The following is a 21650-nucleotide window of genomic DNA, read 5'->3' as shown; positions in this document are numbered from 1 at the left end:
GGCACGTCCCGAATGCTGGGAAGTAACTGATGCTTGTAGGGAGGAATGGGATGAAGGCAGAGCATATGTAAATCCACTGGGCAGCAACGTGGGAGGAGGAAGAAGGCTATTACGTAGGCAATGAGAAATGTGGGAAAACACTCAAGAGGCACAAAAGTGAAGAGGCAGGTAACAGACACACTGTGGACAGGGCCCAAACCACAGAGGTCTCCTGAATCAATCAGACTTGTCCCACACGGAACATAAAACAACAGAGGGGTCAGCGAACATTTTTTTCTGGGATGGTATGTAAGTGATACGTCTAGTTGATTATTATTTCCACATAACCATAAGGCCAGGTCTGCTCATTATCTCATTTCAAGACCTTTAAATAAGGATGGAGGAATTCCTCCTTGACATTATTCTTTTGGTGAGAGTGTGGGAGTGGTGGCAACAGGGTTTGCAACTGTAGCTGTGGATTCTTCATTGTCAGAAAATAAAACCACATAAAACAACTTTATGACTCTGAAGAAACTAAGGTACTAAATGTATGAGCTCTGTCATGGTGCCTAGATTTAAAACACCTGCCTCATTAACCTCCTTGAAATAAAATTGTGTTTATGTTTACACACAGTGTTACTGTGATTTACTATCTTAACTTCGTCAAAACAAACAAACACACACCTCGATAAATACCCTGGGTGATATGTAGACTACATGCAATAAAAATATACATCTAAAAATCCAATCAAATGTAAAGTGATTCCTCATACAATTTGAGAAAAATGTTGAAATAAAAAATCCCAGCTTGGCCGGGTGTGGTGGCTCACGCCTGTAAACCCAGCACTTTGAGAGGCCAATGCGGGTGGATCACGAGCTCAGGAGTTCAAGACCAGCCTGGCCAAGATGGTGAAACCCCATCTCTACTAAAAAGTACAAAAATTACAGCATGCCTGTAATCCCAGCTGCTTGGGAGGCTGAGGCAGGAGAATCGCTTGAACCTGGGGGACAGAGGTTGCAGTGAGACAAGATCACGCCATTGCACTCCAGCCTGGACGACAGAACAAGACTGTCTCAAAAACAACAACAACAAAAAATCTCAGTCAGGCACAGTAGCTCACGCTTGTAATCCCAGGAGTTCAAGACCAGCCTGGGCAACATAGCAAGATTCTGTCTCTACAAAAAATTAAAAACTTAGCCAGGTGTGGTGGCGTGTGCCAGTAGTCCCAGCTACTTGAGATGGGCAGGGGAATCACTTGAGCCCAAGAGGTCAATGTTGCAGTGAGCCATAATCGTGCCACTGCACTCCAGCCTGGGGGACAGAGGGACAGAGGAGACCCTGTTTAAAAAAAAAAAAAAAAATCCTCTAAAACAAAAAAGCAACACAGATAATTTAATTTTGTTGGCACTAAAGCAGACTTTCTGGATTCAAGTACACTCATAAAAGCAATGTCAATTCCACTTATCACAACACTCCAGCTATCAAATAATCAGATTGTGGAGAGCCCCCACAGCAGTGGTCCCTAAGCTTACCTTCATGAAATAGTCAAACAGGGGCCTGTACTTCTTGCCTTTAAGATAGGAACCAGGAAATCTAGAAAAGGAGAAAGGTAAACTCACAATTAGATTAAAATCAAAGATGAGGCTACAGCCATATCAAGCCACCACTCCCCTCTGGTTTACTGGCTTCTTGGCCCTAGCCACTGATGCTGCAATGTGTGACTGCAAAGTATTAGTGTTAGTACTTAAAACTCAATGTGAGTAATGCAAGCTTTTGGATAATAAAGCTTCTCTCTTTCTAAAACTAAAGAAACACACACAGACACAGACACACACACACACACACACAGAGCAACTACTGGAATATTCACCTTTCAAGGATCTCATAGTCACTCTCCAATTTATAAAGGGCTGACAATCTGGCTTCCATTAAAATGAATAATTTTCCTCTGGCAACATCTATGAGAAAAAGGAAAAATGTGGACTTGGGTTATATTCTGAATTTGGCTGATTCTAAAGATATGCATCAAGCATACTTTTTTCCTGAGAAGCTCCTGTACCATGTGCCTCTGGTGTGCCCAGTACTCACAGAGAAATACTGCAAAGAACACTACGGTATACTGCTTCCCAAACATGAAAATGACAAAAACATCAAATGCACATAGGCAGTCGGCAGTTATTATTTATTGCTCAGATATCCATTTTAAGTAAATTGTTATTTTTTTCCTTCATAGGGTAAACATATCAATGTTTAAAAATAACATTGACAAAGTAGCTCACAAAGTAAGTGCCACATATTATCATGCCCTCTCAGACATTCTCATTTGGGTATCTATTGATCCAGATATTTTTCTATGTATACACTATCAAACATATATGTAAATGTGTAAGTTCTTTTTATTTTTTTAATTGAGGTAATATTCTATCTGGTTTTGCAGCTTTTCACTTAATAAACTGTCAACATCCTTCCATGTATTAGCACATACAGATTTTTCTCATTCTTTTGAAGAGGTCTATAAGATTCCATTTTATAGAGGTATGAGTTATTTCTAACAAGTTGACGGACACTTAAATTGTTTTCAAATTTTCACTACTATGAATACTGGGATAATGAATGTCCTTGATGTATCTGTGTACCCTTATTCTAAGTGTTTCTGGAGGATACCTGGGGCATCCTAGGAAAAGAAAAGCTGGAGCAAATGTATGAACAATTAAAACTTTGATACTGAAAATATAGGCCGATTTAAACCCTCACTTGTAAGTTATGATATTACATATCTGAGATTCACTATAGCCTATGTCATATATTTAGCTCACTATAAGTATCTATGGGTGGCCGGGCGCGGTGGCTCAAGCCTGTAATCCCAGCACTTTGGGAGGCCGAGACGGGCGGATCACGAGGTCAGGAGATCGAGACCATCCTGACTAATACGGTGAAACCCTGTCTCTACTTAAAAATACAAAAAAAAACTAGCCGGCGACGAGGCGGGCGCCTGTAGTCCCAGCTACTCGGGAGGCTGAGGCAGGAGAATGGCGTAAACCCGGGAGGCGGAGCTTGCAGTGAGCTGAGATCCGGCCACTGCACTCCAGCCTGGGTGGCAGAGCGAGACTCCGTCTCAAAAAAAAAAAAAAAAAAAAAAAAAAAAAAAAAAAAAAAAGTATCTATGGGTCATTGCAAAAGCCTTTGCAATTAATTGAAAAACTACTACAAATAAGGCTGCCACGCCCTAGCTCTGACCTCACAGGAACTTCACTGTAAGTGGAGCCCACATTTTCTGATAAAGCTCAGATACAAAGTCTGTCAAGCACAAGAGTTATACACAGGTAGATGGGTGATGTGTCTTGAGATCTCAGTCAGATGGCTGCTGAGATTTTCAAGCTCACTATAGAATGGCCAGTGACCCACCAGTGACACAGAGAAATTGTGCAGATGGGACTGTCCTTGCTCCAGAGAAGCAGCTGCAGACACCTGAGCCAGGTCTCTTTGTGGCCAACAGCTCTTTCCAGCAGGTCAACTCTTAGTCCTATTTGCTCCCAGGAAAGAACAAATAAAAAACTCCCTCTGTACCTTTTTTCTGATACCCAATCTTTACCCATTCCTTTCTCAATATTTTTCCCTTATCAGCACAAGCTATTGTTCAATTAAGTTGACTGTTTTAATACAACTATTTAAAAAAATCATGGTAACCATTCTTACACAGCATTAAATACATCTACCATGTTGTGTAATCATTACTATTATCAATACCCCAAACCTTTTCATTTTCCTATACTGAAACTCTGTACTCATTAAATGGTAACTCCCCCTTCCCTACCCGCCTCTGTCAACCACCATTCTACTAGTCTTTGCTCTCTGAATTTCACTTCTCAATACCTCATAATGCAGTATTTGTCTTTTGGTGACTGGTTCATTTTATTTAGCATAATATCCTCCAGGTTCATCCAAGGCATAGCCTGTATCGGAATTCCCTTCCTTTTTTAGGCTGAATAATATTCCATCGTATGTAAATACCCTATTCGGTTTATTCATTTATCCAATGAGAGACACTTGGGTTGCTTCTATCTTTTGACTATCAAGAATAATGCTACTTTGAACATGGGTGTCCAAGTAACTATTCAAGACTGCTTTCAATGCTTTGAGGAAAACACCCAGAAGTGAAATTGTTGGGCCACAGTGTTAATTCCATTCAGCTTTCTGAAGAAATGTAACTGTTTTCCACAGCAGCTGCGCCATACCTTTTTTCCTGACAATGAGTTTTTCTCTTTTTCTTTTACTGCTACAAAACTATCCAAACCTGAAGGTATATTTGTTCACAAAGTACCAAACTTCTTTTTAAATCTCAGAAAGGCCCTTGTTGAGACTGGTAACTCTCTACCAGGGGACATCTGAAAGGCAAAAAGTTCTCAAGTTCTGGTACCAATTACTAGTAACGACGTGATGCCACATCGCTGAATCTTAGATTCTTCATCTGTCACAGCGGCATGGTGTGGAAAAACATACTATCAACTGGAAATTAGAAGAAAATTTTATGTTCTCCTTTTTACATCTCTGTACTATTTTGATTGTCGTGTTAGTTTTCAATTAGAAATGAAAACAAATGTTGAAGGTTATTTTTCTAAGTCAGCTTCTCGTCAAATAATTCTATTCTTCATGCAAAAAGAAAGGTAAGCTTTCATATTTTCCAAATTATAAAATTATCTTATCCATATTAATCATAAGTAACTAGCCTCCCACTTACCTTTAATCTTCACATATTGCATTTCTGGATTAACACAGACAGCAAGGTTACTAGGTAGAGTCCAGGGAGTGGTTGTCCAAGCAACTAAAGATACAGTTTCATCTTCTTCCAAAGGGAAAGTTACAAATACTGAAGGATCTTGAACATCCTGAAATAAATTGAAGTAAAGTATTGTTTTACAAATCCACAATAAGACACCTAAGAAAAAGGAACTGATCCTACTAAAGAGGAATAAAATAAGTCTTCAGTTTAAACTGAAGAAACCACTTACCAGACTTACAAAAATAGTAAGAAATTCCAAGTAAAAAAATTTTTAAATACTTAAAAAAATGTTTTAATCATCACCTTAGTAGTCACAAAAATAAAATCTTTTAACATCTGGTGACCTTTTTTTTTTTTTTTTCTAGATGGAGTCTCACTCTGTCACTAGGCTGGAGTGCTGTGGTACAATCTTGGCTCACTGCAGCCCCTGCCTCCTGGATTCAAGATTCTTGTGCCTCAGCCTCCCGAGTAGCTGGGATTACAGGTGCGTGTCACCACACGTAGTTAATTTTTCTATTTTTAGTAGAGATGGGGTTACCCCATATTGGTCAGGCTGGTCTCAAACTGCTGACCTTAGGTGATCCTCCCACCTCAGCCTCCCAAAGTGACAGGATTACAGGCCTGAGTCACCGTGCCTGGCCTCTGGTAACTTTTTAAAGTCATGTCTAAGGAGGAACATACGATGGAGGTTTCAGTATTATGATTATTTTATAAGTTCATGAAGAGTTAGATCAAAAAGATAACTGTTCTGGAATATGGTTATCTTTATGCGCAAAATACCAAAAAGATCCTACTAAAGCAACACATACATGAAATTGTAATAAAAACCCATATAAATTCAGCTCATTAAATAAGAACAAGATTGTCTCCAACTTTGTGGCAATCTCTCAATACAAAAATATCAAAGATTTAAAAATAAATAGCTCTAAGGTAGAAAAAAAAAATCAATCCCCAACAAAAACAAACTGCAATTTAAACAAAGTGACTCAAGAGCTGTTAGTCACATGTAAAACATCAAACCTGAAATAAGGGACACTACTATTGGCCAGGCCTCCTCAAATATGTCAGTATTATGAAGCATAAAGAGACTAAAGAGCTGTTTAAGATTAGAGAAGTCTGGAGATACACCACTGCATGAAGCACAGGATGCAGGTCTTTTTCTTTCTTTCTTTCTTTTTTTTAACTACAAAGGACACTGCTGGGACAAGCAGAACCCAATAAGATCTACACATGAGGTAATATAGTATCAATGTTAATTTTCTAACTCCAGTTATTTCGAACAATGTTACTGGTTTTAGGAAATACATAGTTTTTAGAGGGAAAGGGCCATAATTCCCGCAACTTACTTCCAAAGGGTACTGTGCCCCACTCCCATAAAAAAAAGAATAAAGCAAACGTGGTAAAAGGTTAACATTTAGGGAAACTAGCGGAAGGATATAAAGAACTCTCCACTTTTCTGTGAGTTTGAAACAACGTCCAAAAATAATTTTTTTTCTTTTCTTTTTTTTTGAGACGGAGTGTCACTCTGTCACCCAGGTTGGAGTGCAGTGACGTGATCTCAGCTCACTGCAACCCCTGCCTCCTGGGTTCAAGCATTCTCCTGCCTCAGCTTCCTGAATAGCTGGGACTACAGGTGCGCACCACCATGCCCAGCTAATTTTTGTAAAAAATTAAAATTTTTTAGGCAGGGCACGGTGGCTCATGCCTATAATCCTGGCACTTTGGGAGGCCGAGAGAGGAGGATCGCACGAGCTCTGGAGTTTGAGACCAGCTGGGGCAATATAGTACGACCCTGTCTCTACAAAGATTAAAAAAAAAAAAATTATCTGGGCATGGTGATGCACGTCTGTGGTCCCAGCTACTCAGGAGGGTGAGGCTGGAGGATCATTTGAACCCAGGAGGTCAAGGCTGCAGTGAGCTGTGTTTGCACCATTGCATTTCAGCCTGGGTGACAGACTGAAATCCCACCTCTAAAAATAAATAAATAAAAGTTTTAAGCCCAAAACACATATATATACACACATACACAATACATACATATATGTATACATACATATATACATACACATACATTTATATATATTTTTTGAGACAGAGTCTAACTCTGTCACACAGGCTGGAGGGAAGTAGCACACTTTTGGCTCACTGTAGCCTCAACTTCCTGGGCTCACATCATTCTTACTTCAGCCTCTGGAGTGGTTGGAACTAAAGGTTAACGCCACCACTCCCAGCTAATTTTTGTAATTTTAGTAGAGATGGGGTTTTGCCATGTTGCCCAGGCCGTTCTTGAACTCCTGGACTCAAGCAATCCACCCAACTCGGCCTCCAAAAGTGCGGGGATTTCAGGTGTGAGCCACTGTGCTTGACCGAGTCAAAAAAATTTTAAGAACCATTGGTTAACAACCAATACACAGACCGCTTAGAATAGAGGTCAGCAGTGGCCAGGCGCGGTGGCTCACGACTGTAATCCCAGCATTTTGGGAGGTTGAGGTGGCTGGATCATGAGGTCAGGAGATCGAGACCATCCTGGCTAACACAGTGAAACCCCGTCTCTACTAAAAATACAAAAAATTAGCCGGGTGTGATGGTGGGCGCCTGTAGTCCCAGCTACTTGGGAGGCCGAGGCAGGAGAATGGCATGAACCTGGGAGGCGGAGCTTGCAGTGAGCCGAGACCGCGCCACTGCCCTCCAGCCTGGGCAACAGAACGAGACTCCGTCTCAAATAAAAAAAAAAAAGAACAGAGGTCAGCAAACTATGTCCCCCAGGCCACATCTGGCTCATCACTTGTTTTCATGCAGTGGGTAAGCAAAGAATGGTGACAAAATTGAGAACACTTTGCCTGAAAAGCCTAAAATATTTAATCTGTAGAAGAAAGTTTCCCAACCCCAGTATTAGAACTAAACATAAGTATGCTCTGTGCCTCAGCTGGGCACAGTGGCTCACGCCTGTAATACCAGCACTTTGGGAGGCCTAGGCAGGTGGATCAATTGAGGTCAGGAGTTCAAGACCAGCCGGGCCGAGATGGAGAAGCCGTGTCTCTACTAAAATCACAAAACTTAGCTGGGCATGCTGGCAGGCACCTATAACCCCAGCTACTCGGGAGGCTGAGGCAGGAGAATTGCTCGAATCTAGAAGAGGTTACAGTGACCCAAGATCACACCACCGTACTTCAACCTGGGCATCAAAGTGAGACTCCGTCTCAAAAAAATAAAAATTAAAACAAACAATACTTTGACTCAGTAATTCCACTACTTGTTGTAAAACCAACTGAAATGTGTACAAGACCTAAAAAGACAACAGTCACCATGTATTTAAGTCTTGGTAGATCCTGATTGAAAAAAAACAAAAAATAAAATATAACCCCTTGGGAAATGATTAAACCATTAGAAATATGAACTGATAATGTTCAGGAATTAAATAATTCAATAATATTAAATTAAAAATATTAAAGGTAGCTGGGTGCAGTGGCTGACACTTACAATCCCAGCACTTTGGGAGGCCAAGGCGGGTGGACTGCTTGAGCCCAAGAGTTTAAGACCAGCCCAAGCAACACGGTGAAACCGTCTCTACAGAAACACATAAATTAGCTAGGTATGGTGTATGTTCCTAGAGTCCCAGCTACTTAGGGGGCTGAAATGGGAGATCACTTGAGCCCGGGAGGTCAAGGCTGTGGTTGGCCGAGATCACGTCACTGCACTCTAGCCTGGGTGACAAAGTGAGACTCGATCTCAAAAACAACAACAACAACAAAAAGGTAATTGCTAATGACTTTTTAAGGTGTGAATGAATGCTAATATGGCAATGTTTAAAGAAGACAATGATTTTTTATGAAAGATCTATATTGGATTATTTCTTGATGAAATAATTTGATATCTGGCATTTGTTTCAAAATTGGGACGAAACTGGGAAAGAATACGTGTACGAATGAGGCAGGATTAGCCAGTCATTGGTTGCTGGGAGCCTTAATGGGCCTACAGAAATTAATTATACCATTCTGTCTACTTTTGCATGTCCCTGAAACTGCCCACATTCAAGTGTTTTTAAAAAGCAACCAAATAGACTGGGCACAGTCTCTCACACCTGTAATCCCAGCAATTTGAGAGGCCGAGGTGGGTGGATCACAAGGTCAGGAGTTCAAGACCAGCCTGGCCAAGATGGTGAAACCCTGTCTCTACTAAAAATGTGTGGTGGTGGGCACCTGTAATCCCAGCTACTCCGAAGGCTGAGGCACAGAACTGCTTGAATCCGGTAGGCAGAGGTTGCAGTGAGCCGAGATCATGCCACTGCACTGTAGCCTGGGTGACAGAGCGAGACTCTGTCTCAAAAACAAAACTAAATAAAAAAAGCAACCAAATATAACAATATACTAAGATTTGACAAAGGTAAGCCTTGGAAACCTTGTGTTTACTGTATTATTCTCTACACTGTTAAGTGTTTAAAATATTTTACTAAAAAAATACAAACATGAGTACAATCAGAGAGGTAGTAAGGAGATAACAGAAATCATCATACCTGCCTTACAAGGATTTACAAAGATCAATCAAACAGGATATGTGAAAGCATTCTATAAATAAAAAATGCTTTGTAAGGCAAATTTTACTAATGTAATTTTCAAACCTAGGCCATGAAACAAGAATTCCAAACAAGTAAATATCCTTTAAAAGCAGCGGGTCAGATAAACTCTCAAAACGGAAAACAACTCAGTATACACACATAAGAGATAGTTCACATTTCAGAAGACTCACTAGTATTTAGTATCTGTCTAGATATGGTATAACAGTATACCCTGTAAACATCAAACAAGTCTAAACACCTCAATCATACCAACAACAACAACTGATTGTATTTCATCAGAGGAAAGATAATACCATTTGGCACCTCAAATTAATTTTTTTCCAAATACCGTTAACAAATAAATGATACCATGAGGTCCCAGATAAGGCATAAAATTACCCAACCCTTAAGAAATGATGACTACAGGGAAGCATGTCAAAGCTGTCAACCCAACAGAGAGGCACAAAAATATGGTGAAAACAAGCAAAACCTACCACATTAAGATACATCATAAATCCAATGTGGAAAAAAAATCCCTCATCTTAACAGAGCCTTTGTATACTAACTGGCAACGTTTTCAGCACTCAGTAAGAAGTGGCCAAAGTGGCTGATGCCGTGGGCAACATTCCACACTGGGTGTACTTGGGAATACCTACTGTGATCGTAACTATTCAACTTCCACCTACAGAACTCAATGCTGAATCATGTCTCTACATTTCACATACCTTGTAATTCTGGTGTGACTCGAAGTTGGAAAGTGGAGTGTTACATGCCGTAGAGAAGGGCATGACTTTCACACCTCTATAAACAAGGCCTTTATCATAGAGTTGTTTGAAGACCCACCTGGTAACAGATGGAGTTTCACAATTACATAACCAAAACTCTATTTCTGAAAATGCAATCACTTATGCCATTTTCTGTTTGGAGTTTCTGTCTGCCAAATAAGTGAAAAAACAACGTCTTCCATTGGGAGACCGGCCGGTAAATTACAACAGATCAATACAGTAAGACATCAGGTAGACATTAAAATGCTAATATCTACTGATATCAAATGATATTTAAGACATAATGTTAACTAAGAAAAGCAATTGGCAGGCGGGGCGCAGTGGCTCACGTCTGTAATCCCAGCACCTCAAGAGGCTGAGGTGGGTGGATCACCTAGGTCAGAAGTTCGAGACCAGCCTGGCCAACAAGGTGAAACCCCATCTCTACTAAAAATACAAAAATTAGCCAAGCATGGTGGTGGGCGCCTGTAATCCCAGCTACTCAGGAGGCTGAAGCAGCAGAATCGCTTGAACCTGAGAGGCAGAGGTTGCAGTGAGGCAAGACTGCACCACTGCCCTCCAGCCTGGGCAACTGAGCGAGACTCAGTCTCAAAAAAATAACAAGAAAAGTCCTACATTCAAAAACAAACCTGTTCCCAAAGATTTTCAGAGGAATAACGATGGACTCAAAAATAAACTGATTCATGCTAGTGCACTTTTCCAATAATCAATACAACATAATATTTATAGAATATTTATCATATTTACAATTTTAAATAAACCTACCACACAGATTCCATGAATTGTGGATACAGAGTTTTGTAGTCATTGTCAAAGTCAATCCATCGGCCAAGTCTGCTAACAGTAGACTTTAAAATATTAATATTAGAACAGTATTAGACAATGATATTTATAATTTTACATCAACGTCTGTTTAATTCTATTGTCACCACATATGAACATTTTGAGAAAATAGAATAATCAATGGCACAAGTAAATCTATATTGCCAACAACATACTATATAAGGTTAAGAACCAGTTTTCTTGGCATTCATCCTACATGCACAAAACATTATTTACAAGTATAAATATTCATTTATAAAAGTCTACCCAAACCAACACTTGGCAAATATCACGGGTATAATTATTACTGGCAAAAACCATACATGGATGTTAAAACTAATAAGTGAATGTATGACAAGACAAAGAATATTTGGAAAGAACCTCCCCACAAGATACTTATTAATTACAAATGAAAACCTACAACTTTACAAAGCAGAAAGCTGACAGTACCTTAACCAAGTGAACAAAGTTATCACCATCAATGAGACATAACAAAAACACATGCCACCTGATATGATGCACTGAGAAGGGCATAGCATCACTTCTGTGGCATTATCACCAAAAATGCATAACCTAAATCAGGAAACCTCAGACACTGAGGGACATTCTAGAAAATAGCTGTTCTGCAATCTTCAAAAGTGAGAAGGCCATGAAAGACAAAGGACTAAATAAATGTTCCACACTCAAGAAGACTAAAAAGACACGACAACTGAAGGCAATATGTGATTGGTCAGAAATAAAATTTTTTTTTTTTTTTTTGAGATGGAGTCTCACTCTGTCCACCAGGCTGGAGTACAGTGGCGCAATCTCGGCTCACTGCAAGCTCCACCTCCTGGGTTCACGCCATTCTCCCGCCTCAGCCTCCCTAGTAGCTGGGACTACAGGCGCCCGCCACCGCGCCCGGCTAATTTTTTGTATTTTTAGTAGAGACGGGGTTTCACCGTGGTCTCGATCTCCTGACCTTGTGATCCGCCCGTCTCGGTCTCCCAAAGTGCTGGGATTACAGGCGTGAGGCACCGCGCCCGGCCCAGAAATAAAAATTAATGTGGCAACTGCTTTTGAAAATTCTATTAATACTATGGTTACTGAAGATGTTAGCAGCTGGGAAAGATGGATGAAGGATATAGGGGAACTCATCATACTACTTTTTCAATTGTTTAATAAGTCAAATTATTTCCAAATGAAAAGTTAAAAAAATGAAAAAAGTATTTGAGAAAAAAAGAAAAGGCCTATATATCTATGTTATACTTATCAGATTTTTCCCTATTGGTGATCATTCAAGAAAGTTAGACCAATTTAGGCACACAGAAGTCAGAAAAGAGATGGTTCAGTCTAAGCTAACAGTTTAAGTAACAGGGTTGAAGGTGGAAGCTAATACTTTTTCTACAAAAAATAAATTAATAAAAAAAGCACAAGGGACCACAAACCATTTCAATGTCCATTTAATAACTACATTTTCTGTTCATTCTACTGAAAATAACCCAACATACCCTCCACTCAGCAGAATATCTCATCACAATTGCTCGGCACTGATTGTTATACTCTGTAATCCCCATTTTGGCCACATCCTCTGGTCCTCTGATTCCCAGTGTCTTATCAATTTCATATTCCTGAAAATTTGTGATAAGATTGTTAACACTTTGCCCTATGAAAACAACTGCAACTATGCAACTCTAGAAAACAAAACAAATCAAACTACAAATACTATAGAAATGAAGTAGAAGTCTGACAGTCAACATTCATCATACTGGAACGTATTACATGAAATCTAATGCTTATAAAAAAATCAGAAAATTATAAAGCTGGATACTCAAACATACCACAGGTAAGCCATGACAATCCCATCCAAATCTTCTGTCAACATGAAACCCACTCTGGTGAGCATATCTTGTAACTATATCTTTAATTGTACCCGCAAGTATATGTCCATAGTGAGGCAGTCCAGTTGCAAAAGGAGGACCATCATAGAAGGTAAATCTAAGAGGTAATAAAACTATATCAAGTCATTTAAAAACAATCAAAATTTAAAGCATTTTTCTATAGATAGCTGTTGTCATAGTGGAGTCTTTAGGAAGGACAAAAGCAGCATGATCAGGAAATTGACAGACATAATTGATTTAATATTTACTGGTGGTCCTGCCTTCAGAAAGGCTACAATTGCGGTAAAGCTGCAGACACCTCCATTTGATTATTCATTTTTCATTTATTAGTTCCATGACATAAGGCAAGTTATTTATCCTGATCTTGAGTTATCTCATCAGTAAAATACGGCAATAAACCCCTCTCTCAGAAAGTTTTTGACCAGAGGAGATATACAATGAAAACAGTGATTAAAGGACTAGTCTTTCAGGTGAATGAGGACTACTATAGTAGCCTTCTATGGGGTACTTAGGTATAAGTGCCTATATGAGGGTGGTGATGAAGATAAAGGCGGAAAGAGGGTGACACAGAGGGTGACATAAATTCTACTCAGATGATCTTTTAAAGACACAAAATTTACCCTAATAAATGAGAACTCATTCATTCAATGTATATCTACTACTGAGTAAACATTATACAGACAGCTGGGGGATTCTGGGAATAGAAAGATTAATAAAGGCTGGGTGTGGTGGCTCAAGCCTGTAATCCCAGCACTTTGGGAGGCCGAGATGGGCGGATCACGAGGTCAGGAAATCGAGACCATCCTGGCTAACACGTTGAAACCCCGTCTCTACTGAAAAAAAAAAAAAAACTAGCCAGGCGAGGTGGCAGGCACCTGTAGTCCCAGCTACTCGGGAGGCTGAGGCAGGAGAATGGCATAAGCCCAGGAGGTAGAGCTTGCAGTGAGCTGAGATCTAGCCACTGCACTCCAGCCTGGGCGATAAAGCCAGAATCTGTCTCAAAAAAAGAAAAAGAAAGAAAGAAAGATTAATAAAAAGTATCTGCTTTAGGCCACGCATGGTGGCTACACTTGTAATTCCAGCACTTTGATAGGCCGAGGCAGGTGGATCACTTGAGGTCAGGAGTCTGAGACCAGCCTGGGCAACATGGTGAAAACCTGTCTCTACTAAAAATACAAAAATTAGCCAGTGTGGTGGCAGGCGCCTGTAATCCCAGCTGCTTGGGAGGCTGAGGCAGGAGAATCACTTGCATCCGGGAGGCGGATGTAGCAGTGAGCAGAGATTGCGCCACTGCACTCCAGCCTGGGTGACAGAACAAGACTCCATCTCAAAAACAAAACAAAACAAAAAGACAGTATCTGCTTTAATGGAATTCAGTCTAAAAAATGACTATTCTTAAGGACTTTCCCTTAACCTAAAAAATTCACATACTGTGGTTTATGTTTTGATTGCTTTAAGCATTCCTGAAAACAATTAAATTCAGTCCAAAACTCCAAGATTTTCTCTTCTTCCGCAGGAAAATTTATGTTTTCTGGAACTTGTTGAACCATTTTGTTGCTGCAAAAGAAATCAAATTTATTAGTGTCAAAAGAGAAATCTAGGAATAACAGAGTACCATATTACTAACATGGGTGTATATTGATGTACAATTTACATACTGTAATGTACGAAGTGTACAATTCAGTGGCTTTTTAGCACATTTACAAGGTAGTATAACTAGTAATATCTAATTTCAAAACGTTTTCAACCTCCCCTCCCCACCAAAACACCCCAAAACCATTAGTAGTCACTCCCCACTCTTTCTTCTACATAGCCAGTGGCAACGATTTATCTTCTTTCTGCCCCTGTCGATTTACCTATTCTGGACATTTCATATAAATGGGAACATTTACAAGAATCATCTATATGTGGCCTATTGCATCGGGTTTCCTTTCTCTAGCATGTTTTCAAGGCTCATCCATGAATAATATATATTCATACTTCATTACTTTTGATAGCTAAATAGTATTCCATGTCATGAATATGCCACAGTTTGTTTATCCATTCATCATTTCTTGGACACCTGTATTGTTTCTACTTTTTGATAACTGTGAATAACGTCGCTATGAACATTCATGTGTAAAATTTTGTGTGGATCTATGTTTTCATTTCTCTTGTGTTTGTAGCTAGAAGAAGAATTGCTGGGTCACATGATAATTCTGTATTTAACTTTTTGAGATAATGCCAAAATGTTTTCCAAAGTGACTGTACTACTTTGCATTCCCTCAGCAGTGAATGAGGATTCTAATTTCTTCAGATCCTACCCAGCACATCTTATTGTCCATCTTTGGATTACGGTCATTCTAGGAGATGTTAGGTAGTATCTCCTGATTTTGATTTGCATTTCCCTAGGGAGTAATGACGCTGAGCGTCTTTCCATGTGCTTATTGGCCATTTGTGTATCCACTTTGGATACTTACTTATCCTCTGCCAATTTTCTAACTGGGCTCTTTTTGCGGTTGGGTTTTAAGGGTTATTTATATATTCTGGATATAAATCCTTTATCAGATATATGATTTATAAAAAGTTGTCTCCTGTTCTGTGGGCCATCTTTTTATTTTCTTGATGGCATTTTCTGAAGCACAAAGATTTTTAATTTTAATGATGTCCAATTCGTCTATCTTTAGTTTTGTTGCTTGAGCTTTTCGTGTCATCTAATAAACCATTACCTAAACAAGGTTACAGATTTTTCACTTCCATTTAGGCCACAAATCATTTTGAGTTATTTTTGTACATGGTGTGAGGGAGGGGTACATGGTATTATTTAATATTCAGTAATGGTAGACAATGTTTCCAAAAGTAAGCAAGAAAATCTCGGCAATTCTATCTGATGGTGCAAAAAACTCATTGATAATCTGAAGAAAAATATCTCAAAGTAACTAAGAATTTTCTTACCTACACTCACATGACAGAAATCAGTTCTCTTGAAGTAACTTCATATTCTCTTTGAGGAAAACTGGTAAAACTTTAAAAATGTTAAAGCTAAAAAGATGAGAATCTCACATTCGAATATAGATGCCAATTTTCCATTTTACCCTTCTTATTGCTTATTCATGATTTTTATGAAGGATGAGCCCTATACCTTTCTGGTTTAGTCCCTAGTGAGAAAAATCTTAAAGTGTCTTTTTCAATGTTTTACTAATAACCTCAGGCAGAGACACTTGATCAATCTGTGACTTAAGTATCTAGCGAGCCACCCTTGAGACCTTTCCTTCTCAAAGTCTATTTATATTTACTTAACAATTCTAACAAGGTGGGTGACAAGCTTTCCAAGTCAATATCAGATTAGAATGGGATAGAATTGCTAATAAGAGAACAAACAGAGAAGATAAAAAATCTTAAGTACTCAAGAAACGCAACAGTCCAGGGTAATAAACTCTACAGGAAAAGACACACTGCTACATACCTCAAACAGTTTTGAAAGCATTAAAAGCATCATAGTCTAAGCAAGTTATTGATTCAAGTTATCACACACAAAAAAAAGTCTGTGAAAGTAGTAACTTTCATTTTCTTTTACCCTCATTAATTTTTCAGATGTGTGAGTGCCTCTAAGTTTAAGAAAAAATGGGACAAGAATGGTTGGGCTGTTTAACTGAAATGGCTATTTCTGATCACAGTATACCATTAAAAGGAAGTTGCAAGGCATTTTAGATCTTCAACTCTTACTATAACCTCTAGCCTTTCAAGGACCAAAGTAAGTGTTTGTGCATTTACTGATTTATTTAGGTTCACTGGGTACCTTATTAGAGGCCAACTCAGACTTATGGGATTGTTATCTGAAGACCAACAGACTTTGAGATACCAACACATTCTAATCTCTTCAGGGGGCTGGTCCTACTATGGCCCACATCTATGGGAGCTTATTAGAGATGCAGACTTACCAGTCTCACCCTGCACCTAGGAGTCAGAACCTGCATTTTAGCAAGATACTGAGGGTCCGATGAGCATTCACATCACAGTCTGAACATCACCACTCTTGCACTGTTCTGACAATTATTCAGGAATATCTATCTGATTTTTTGTTTTTGAGAAAATAAGATTTAAGCTTTCTGAGAAGAGGACCATTACTTTTTTTTTTTGAGACAGTGTCTCACTCTGTCACCCAGGCTGGAGTGCAGTGGCACAAACACGGCTCACTGCAGCCTTGACCTCCCTGAGTTCGGGTGATCCTCCCAGCTTAGCCTCCCAAGTAGCTAGGACTACAGGTATGCATCACCATCACCACACTCAGCTTTTTTTTTTTTTTTTTTTCTTTTTGGAGAGGGGTGGTTTGTAGAGACATGGTTTTGCCATGTTGCCCCGGCTGGTCTTCAACTCCTGGGCTAAAGCAATCCTCTTGTGCCGGCCTCCCAAAGGGCTGGGATTACAGGCGTGAGCCACTAGGCCTAGCCAGCTCATTCAGCTTTTACTGTGTTTTTTAGGGAGTCTCTACTTTCCCCAAAGATTAAGAATCACTGCACTATTATGCCAAGCATAAAGACTCAGTATAACAGTATTGTCTATTCAGGAAGAACCATGTACCAGTGACCGGGCTATGGCAGCTGCTGAGGAGAAGCAGCCTCCATGCATAAATCACAGGATTGCTATGGCCCATCGAATCCACTGGAGAGCTGTACATGCACAACAACATCCAGCAACCACAGGGCAGGGGACAGGGCAGGTTAACCTTGCACAACAACCTTGTTGTGCAGAGGGACTCCATCCCCTTTGCTTCCCTCTTATTATAATCCAGGCCCTTCACTGTTCCCCGCTCCACAACTCCTTCAGGTCATCTTAACCTCAACTTCCCGTTCAGCCATTTCGAGACCACCTTCCTTAATATTCACTACATATTATTCACATTAATTCATATTATTTTGCCTCAATATATTTTGGAAACACACACTAAAACCATGTTTTGTTTACAATTTCATAATTCTTTCCACAATTGCTTCCCTTTTTAACTCTACCGTATTAGCGTTTCCAATACTCTTCCCATTACCTAGGCATAACATTTTTGAGTCACCCCGACACTGCTCAAAAGATACACACATGCAATTAATCATCAAGTCATGTGGATCCTACCTATAAGTCTATTTCTGTTCCCTCTTTTCATTCTCCTCTAAATCAATTTCCGCTTCCCCTTTTATTCTCAGGTCTTCATAATCTATTAAGTCAAATGTAACCTGAAGGTGAGACGATCTCAAACGTTTCTTCAATTTAGTTATATCCTATTAACATAGACTCCACAGGTATACTCACGCAAATGTACAAAATACGTATACAATGACATTCACCGAATAATTGTTTCTGCAGGCAAATAACTGAAAACAATTTAAATAGGGTGACTGAAGTAAATTACGGTACATCAAGTAGGCAGCCATTAAAGGTAATAAATTAGGGCATATAAAAAAAGTACTACCTATACATAAAGTCACAGCTATACCAATTTATAGCATGTATATCACTCTCAAAAGATTTTACTCATTTCAAACACCACTCATTCAAAAAGGCGACCATAAATTCCTAAGGCTGGAAACGAACGAATGGCAAGTCCCGAAGAAACACGTTCTTTTAAAAATTAAATCTTCTGCTACTGTTTCGGGGTTGTAACGCGTGCGGGACCCTCACCTTTGAGGGCCGGATCCTGCAGGGAAGAAAAAGCGTACCTGAGAGGCCCCCCGTGCCTGGACAGCCCCGCAGGCCAACAAGCCTGGAAGAAATTCTCCCGGCTTCCCAGCTGCGACCCGGCGCGCGGAGGTGATGCAACGCGCTGAAAATGCGGGATCCAGGGAAGGCGGCCAGCTTCGCACCGGCCAATCAGTGCGCGCTGCCTGGTACCTGCCAACAAGCCAGGCGCCGATTGGTCACCGCGGACATGATTACGCCCACTCGTCCGTCTGGTGCGACAGTGGAGCTTGCTGGCTTTGCGGCTCCGCCTGGAAAACGAACCGGCGCTGAGCGCGGTACTGTGCGTGCGGGTGGTATCCGTTCCAGTACTGTAGACCGAGGTCGCCCTCGGGTTGTGGGCACGTCTGTGTAGGTGAAGGCCCACCGGGAAGGGGCGCCGAGGTCGGGGCCTCATCCTGTTTGCGTTTGTATTTATGTGACTGGACACTTTGTACCTAAAATTCATATCGACAAACAGCAATTTCCGGAGAGATGGCTTTAATAATTATACTTTTGGGCCCTGAGCCGCTGACCCCAAAGCCGCTTCTCCTGTCATAAATGGCTACGTGAAACGATAATAACAAAAGGGAAGGAAGGGCCTGACAATCAGGTTTAAAAGTTTTATTATTTTACTTAAAATGTTTCCGGTAATGAAAACATTGCAGAAACAATTTTCTTTTTTTAAGAAGCGGTCTCATTCTGTCGCCCAGGCGGAGTGCAGTGGCACGGTCATGGCACACTGCAGCCTCGACCTCCCCGGGTCAGATGATTCTCGCATCTCATCCCTGGCCAAGTAGCTGGGACTACAGGCTAGCGCCACCACGCCCCGCTAATTTTTGTATTTTCTATAGCAACGGGGTCTTGCTGTGTTGCCTAGGCTGCTCTCAAACTTGTGGGCTCAAGCGATCTGCCTGCCTCAGCCTCCCTAAGTGTTGGGATTACAGGCATGAGCCACTGCACCAGGCCTGCATACTTATTTTCATTGCTATGAGTCTGCTTGGTATCTTACTGATCTGCTGGTTCAAATCTGGAGCCTTGCAAAGGGCAGTAGACCTCGGGCTTTGGCCCCAGAGCCTCTAAAGAAAATTTTGGATCTTGCCAAATTGGGAGTAGTTCAGTTACTGCTTATTGTATCCATTAGAGGGATATAAAAAATTGATCTGGCCTAGAATAGGTAGAATGCAGTATCTTATTAAGTTTAGGAACATTTTGATAGTCTGTTTAGCATATATTCAACTTTACTTACCATCTTGGCCATGTGAAGGATTAAAGTGGTTTCATGTCCTCCGTCACAGGGGTAACCCAATGTTCCATGATTATACTCACATAGCATACGTAATTTAGTAGCTGCAAATCTTGTTAATTAACTGAAAGTATTTGGAATGTGTTTGAAGTTTTCACATTCCTGCCACCTTGTTCGGTTCAATTTTGTCACCTATCCAGAGAGCCCAGATTAGAGCCAGACAGAGGGCTCCTGGACAAACGTGAGGTAGGCCAAGTCTAATTATTTAAAAATTTGATTGAGAAACATTTATATTAATAGTACTATTGTGTTGGAAATAATGCTCAAAATCCTAAGGAAATTGAACATTCAAAAAGGATTTTCAGCAAAGCAATTGACTTCTGCGCAGAGGGGTGCTTCTTCTTGGCCAGTCACCGTGAGAGCACACCAGAACAAAGGGGCACCAGAGCCTTTCTCCCTGACGCAAACCCTGCCCCTGTACCTTTTCTCCATTGGCTGGAGTTGGGCCTCACAATCTAAACTAATCCTGGTTGGTTAAACATTTTAACTTTCTTTAGATAAGGTGGGCATGTAAGAGAGAGGGGAAAGGGGGAAGGGGTGTCTGTAATGAGCTAGAGCTGGTCTCTGCAGATAAGGAAAGCAATGTGAGCTGGTACTGATAACACCTGGTACTGTGGCCTGTCTGGGCACGTAACAAAGGCAGAAAGGAAGGAAAAGGGAAAAAGGGAGGAGGGAAGTACTATGAATTAAAGAATAAAGGATTGATCAGGCTATTTGAAGAGAAACCTCATCATGTCCCACAGTTGGAAGGTATGGGAAGACTAAATCTAGAAAAAGTTAAGCAAATGAAAAAATTCCAGCCAAAAAGTTAACTGTAGTCAAAATATATTACTTGGACTGAAGAGGTGAATAATTTTTTCACCTCTTCAGAATATGTGGTGTCTGGTAGTGAAAAAATCAAGAAATCAGAGCATAAGCATGTTAGGTAGAAACATGGAGATAAATAGTAGAGAAATTAAATTGCTGAAGGTGATTTTATCTGGGGAGCAGGAACTGGGGGTGGGAAAGGCTAGTTGATGTTACTTATTTGTCTGCTTGTGAAGCATGTGCCGGATTTAAATTATGGCCACACATTCTGACACTCCTCCCACTGAGAAGTGAGGATCTGTGTCCCCTCCCTTTCAGTCTGGTTGGGTGTGTGTGTCAGTTTAAACCTATAGAATACAGTGAAGTGACTCTGAGCCAGTTTTTGAGCCAGGCCTTAAGAGACTGGCAGCATCTGCTTCCTGCCTCTGAGAATACTTACTTCTAGAGCTTTGTTGCCATGCTGTAAGGAAGCCCATGAACAGGCACTGAGTGGGCCATATTAGAAGCAGATCCTGTAGCCCTGGCTGAACCACCCCAACGAAAGCACACAGAGCACAGATCAACAGTCCGTAGTGAGTTTTGACCAAATTGCAGTATTTGTGAGTAAATGATTGTTACTGAGATGATTTCCTATGCAGCAGTAGAAAATAAGGTACAACTGTGATCTACATCAAGAGAAGGTAGAACGTGTGAATTATTTATCCTGCTGTGTAGTTATCCCCACTCTCCTTGAAGTCTAAAGTTTTGGAAACCTAGGAATCCAGAATGACTCTTCAAGTTATTTAGTTCCTTGGACCCTTATTAAAAACACATACTGAGCATAAGCACTGGGGACATAATGGTTAACACACCAGATGAAATCCCAACAGTTGAGAGTTTATATTCAGCATAGGTAAATCAATAAACACTAATTTTAGGTACACACATCATGGCTCAATGATAGGCCCTTGGAACTGTCTATGTAATACTATTTTTTTTTCTTTAAATGGAGTCTCATGCTGTCACCCAGGCTGGTGTGTAGTGGCGTGATCTCGGCACTGCAACCTCTGC

The 21650-nt window shown here is 40.4% G+C and overlaps 1 protein-coding gene and 1 non-coding gene across 3 annotated transcripts in view; both read right to left on the bottom strand.

Moving 5' to 3' along the window:
• The window catches only part of IARS1 (isoleucyl-tRNA synthetase 1), a 78108-nt gene extending 59465 nt beyond the window's left edge, over window positions 1-18643 (bottom strand). Inside the window, exons 1-9 of one of the 2 annotated variants that reach the window (XM_033236784.1) lie at window positions 18490-18643; window positions 14234-14359; window positions 12743-12899; window positions 12413-12532; window positions 10866-10948; window positions 10041-10158; window positions 4719-4866; window positions 1851-1938; window positions 1513-1573 (exon numbers count right to left, since the gene is read on the bottom strand). In XM_033236784.1, coding sequence (XP_033092675.1) covers window positions 1513-1573; window positions 1851-1938; window positions 4719-4866; window positions 10041-10158; window positions 10866-10948; window positions 12413-12532; window positions 12743-12899; window positions 14234-14352 — 894 coding nt within the window. In that variant the 5' untranslated portion in view covers window positions 14353-14359; window positions 18490-18643. Of the gene's footprint in view, window positions 1-1512; window positions 1574-1850; window positions 1939-4718; window positions 4867-10040; window positions 10159-10865; window positions 10949-12412; window positions 12533-12742; window positions 12900-14233; window positions 14360-18451 lie in introns of both variants that reach the window. The other variant, XM_033236785.1, reaches the window with a different exon arrangement.
• On the bottom strand, window positions 17355-17487 carry LOC117099521. The gene has a single exon (XR_004443856.1). It is a non-coding gene; the product is annotated as a small nucleolar RNA SNORA84 (small nucleolar RNA).
• Window positions 18644-21650: the final 3007 nt, after the last annotated feature.

The sequence above is a fragment of the Trachypithecus francoisi genome, unplaced genomic scaffold (assembly GCF_009764315.1).
Source record: "Trachypithecus francoisi isolate TF-2019V2 unplaced genomic scaffold, Tfra_2.0 Lachesis_group16, whole genome shotgun sequence".
Classification (NCBI taxonomy): domain Eukaryota; kingdom Metazoa; phylum Chordata; class Mammalia; order Primates; family Cercopithecidae; genus Trachypithecus; species Trachypithecus francoisi.
This window is presented reverse-complemented; position numbering and strand designations above follow the sequence as displayed.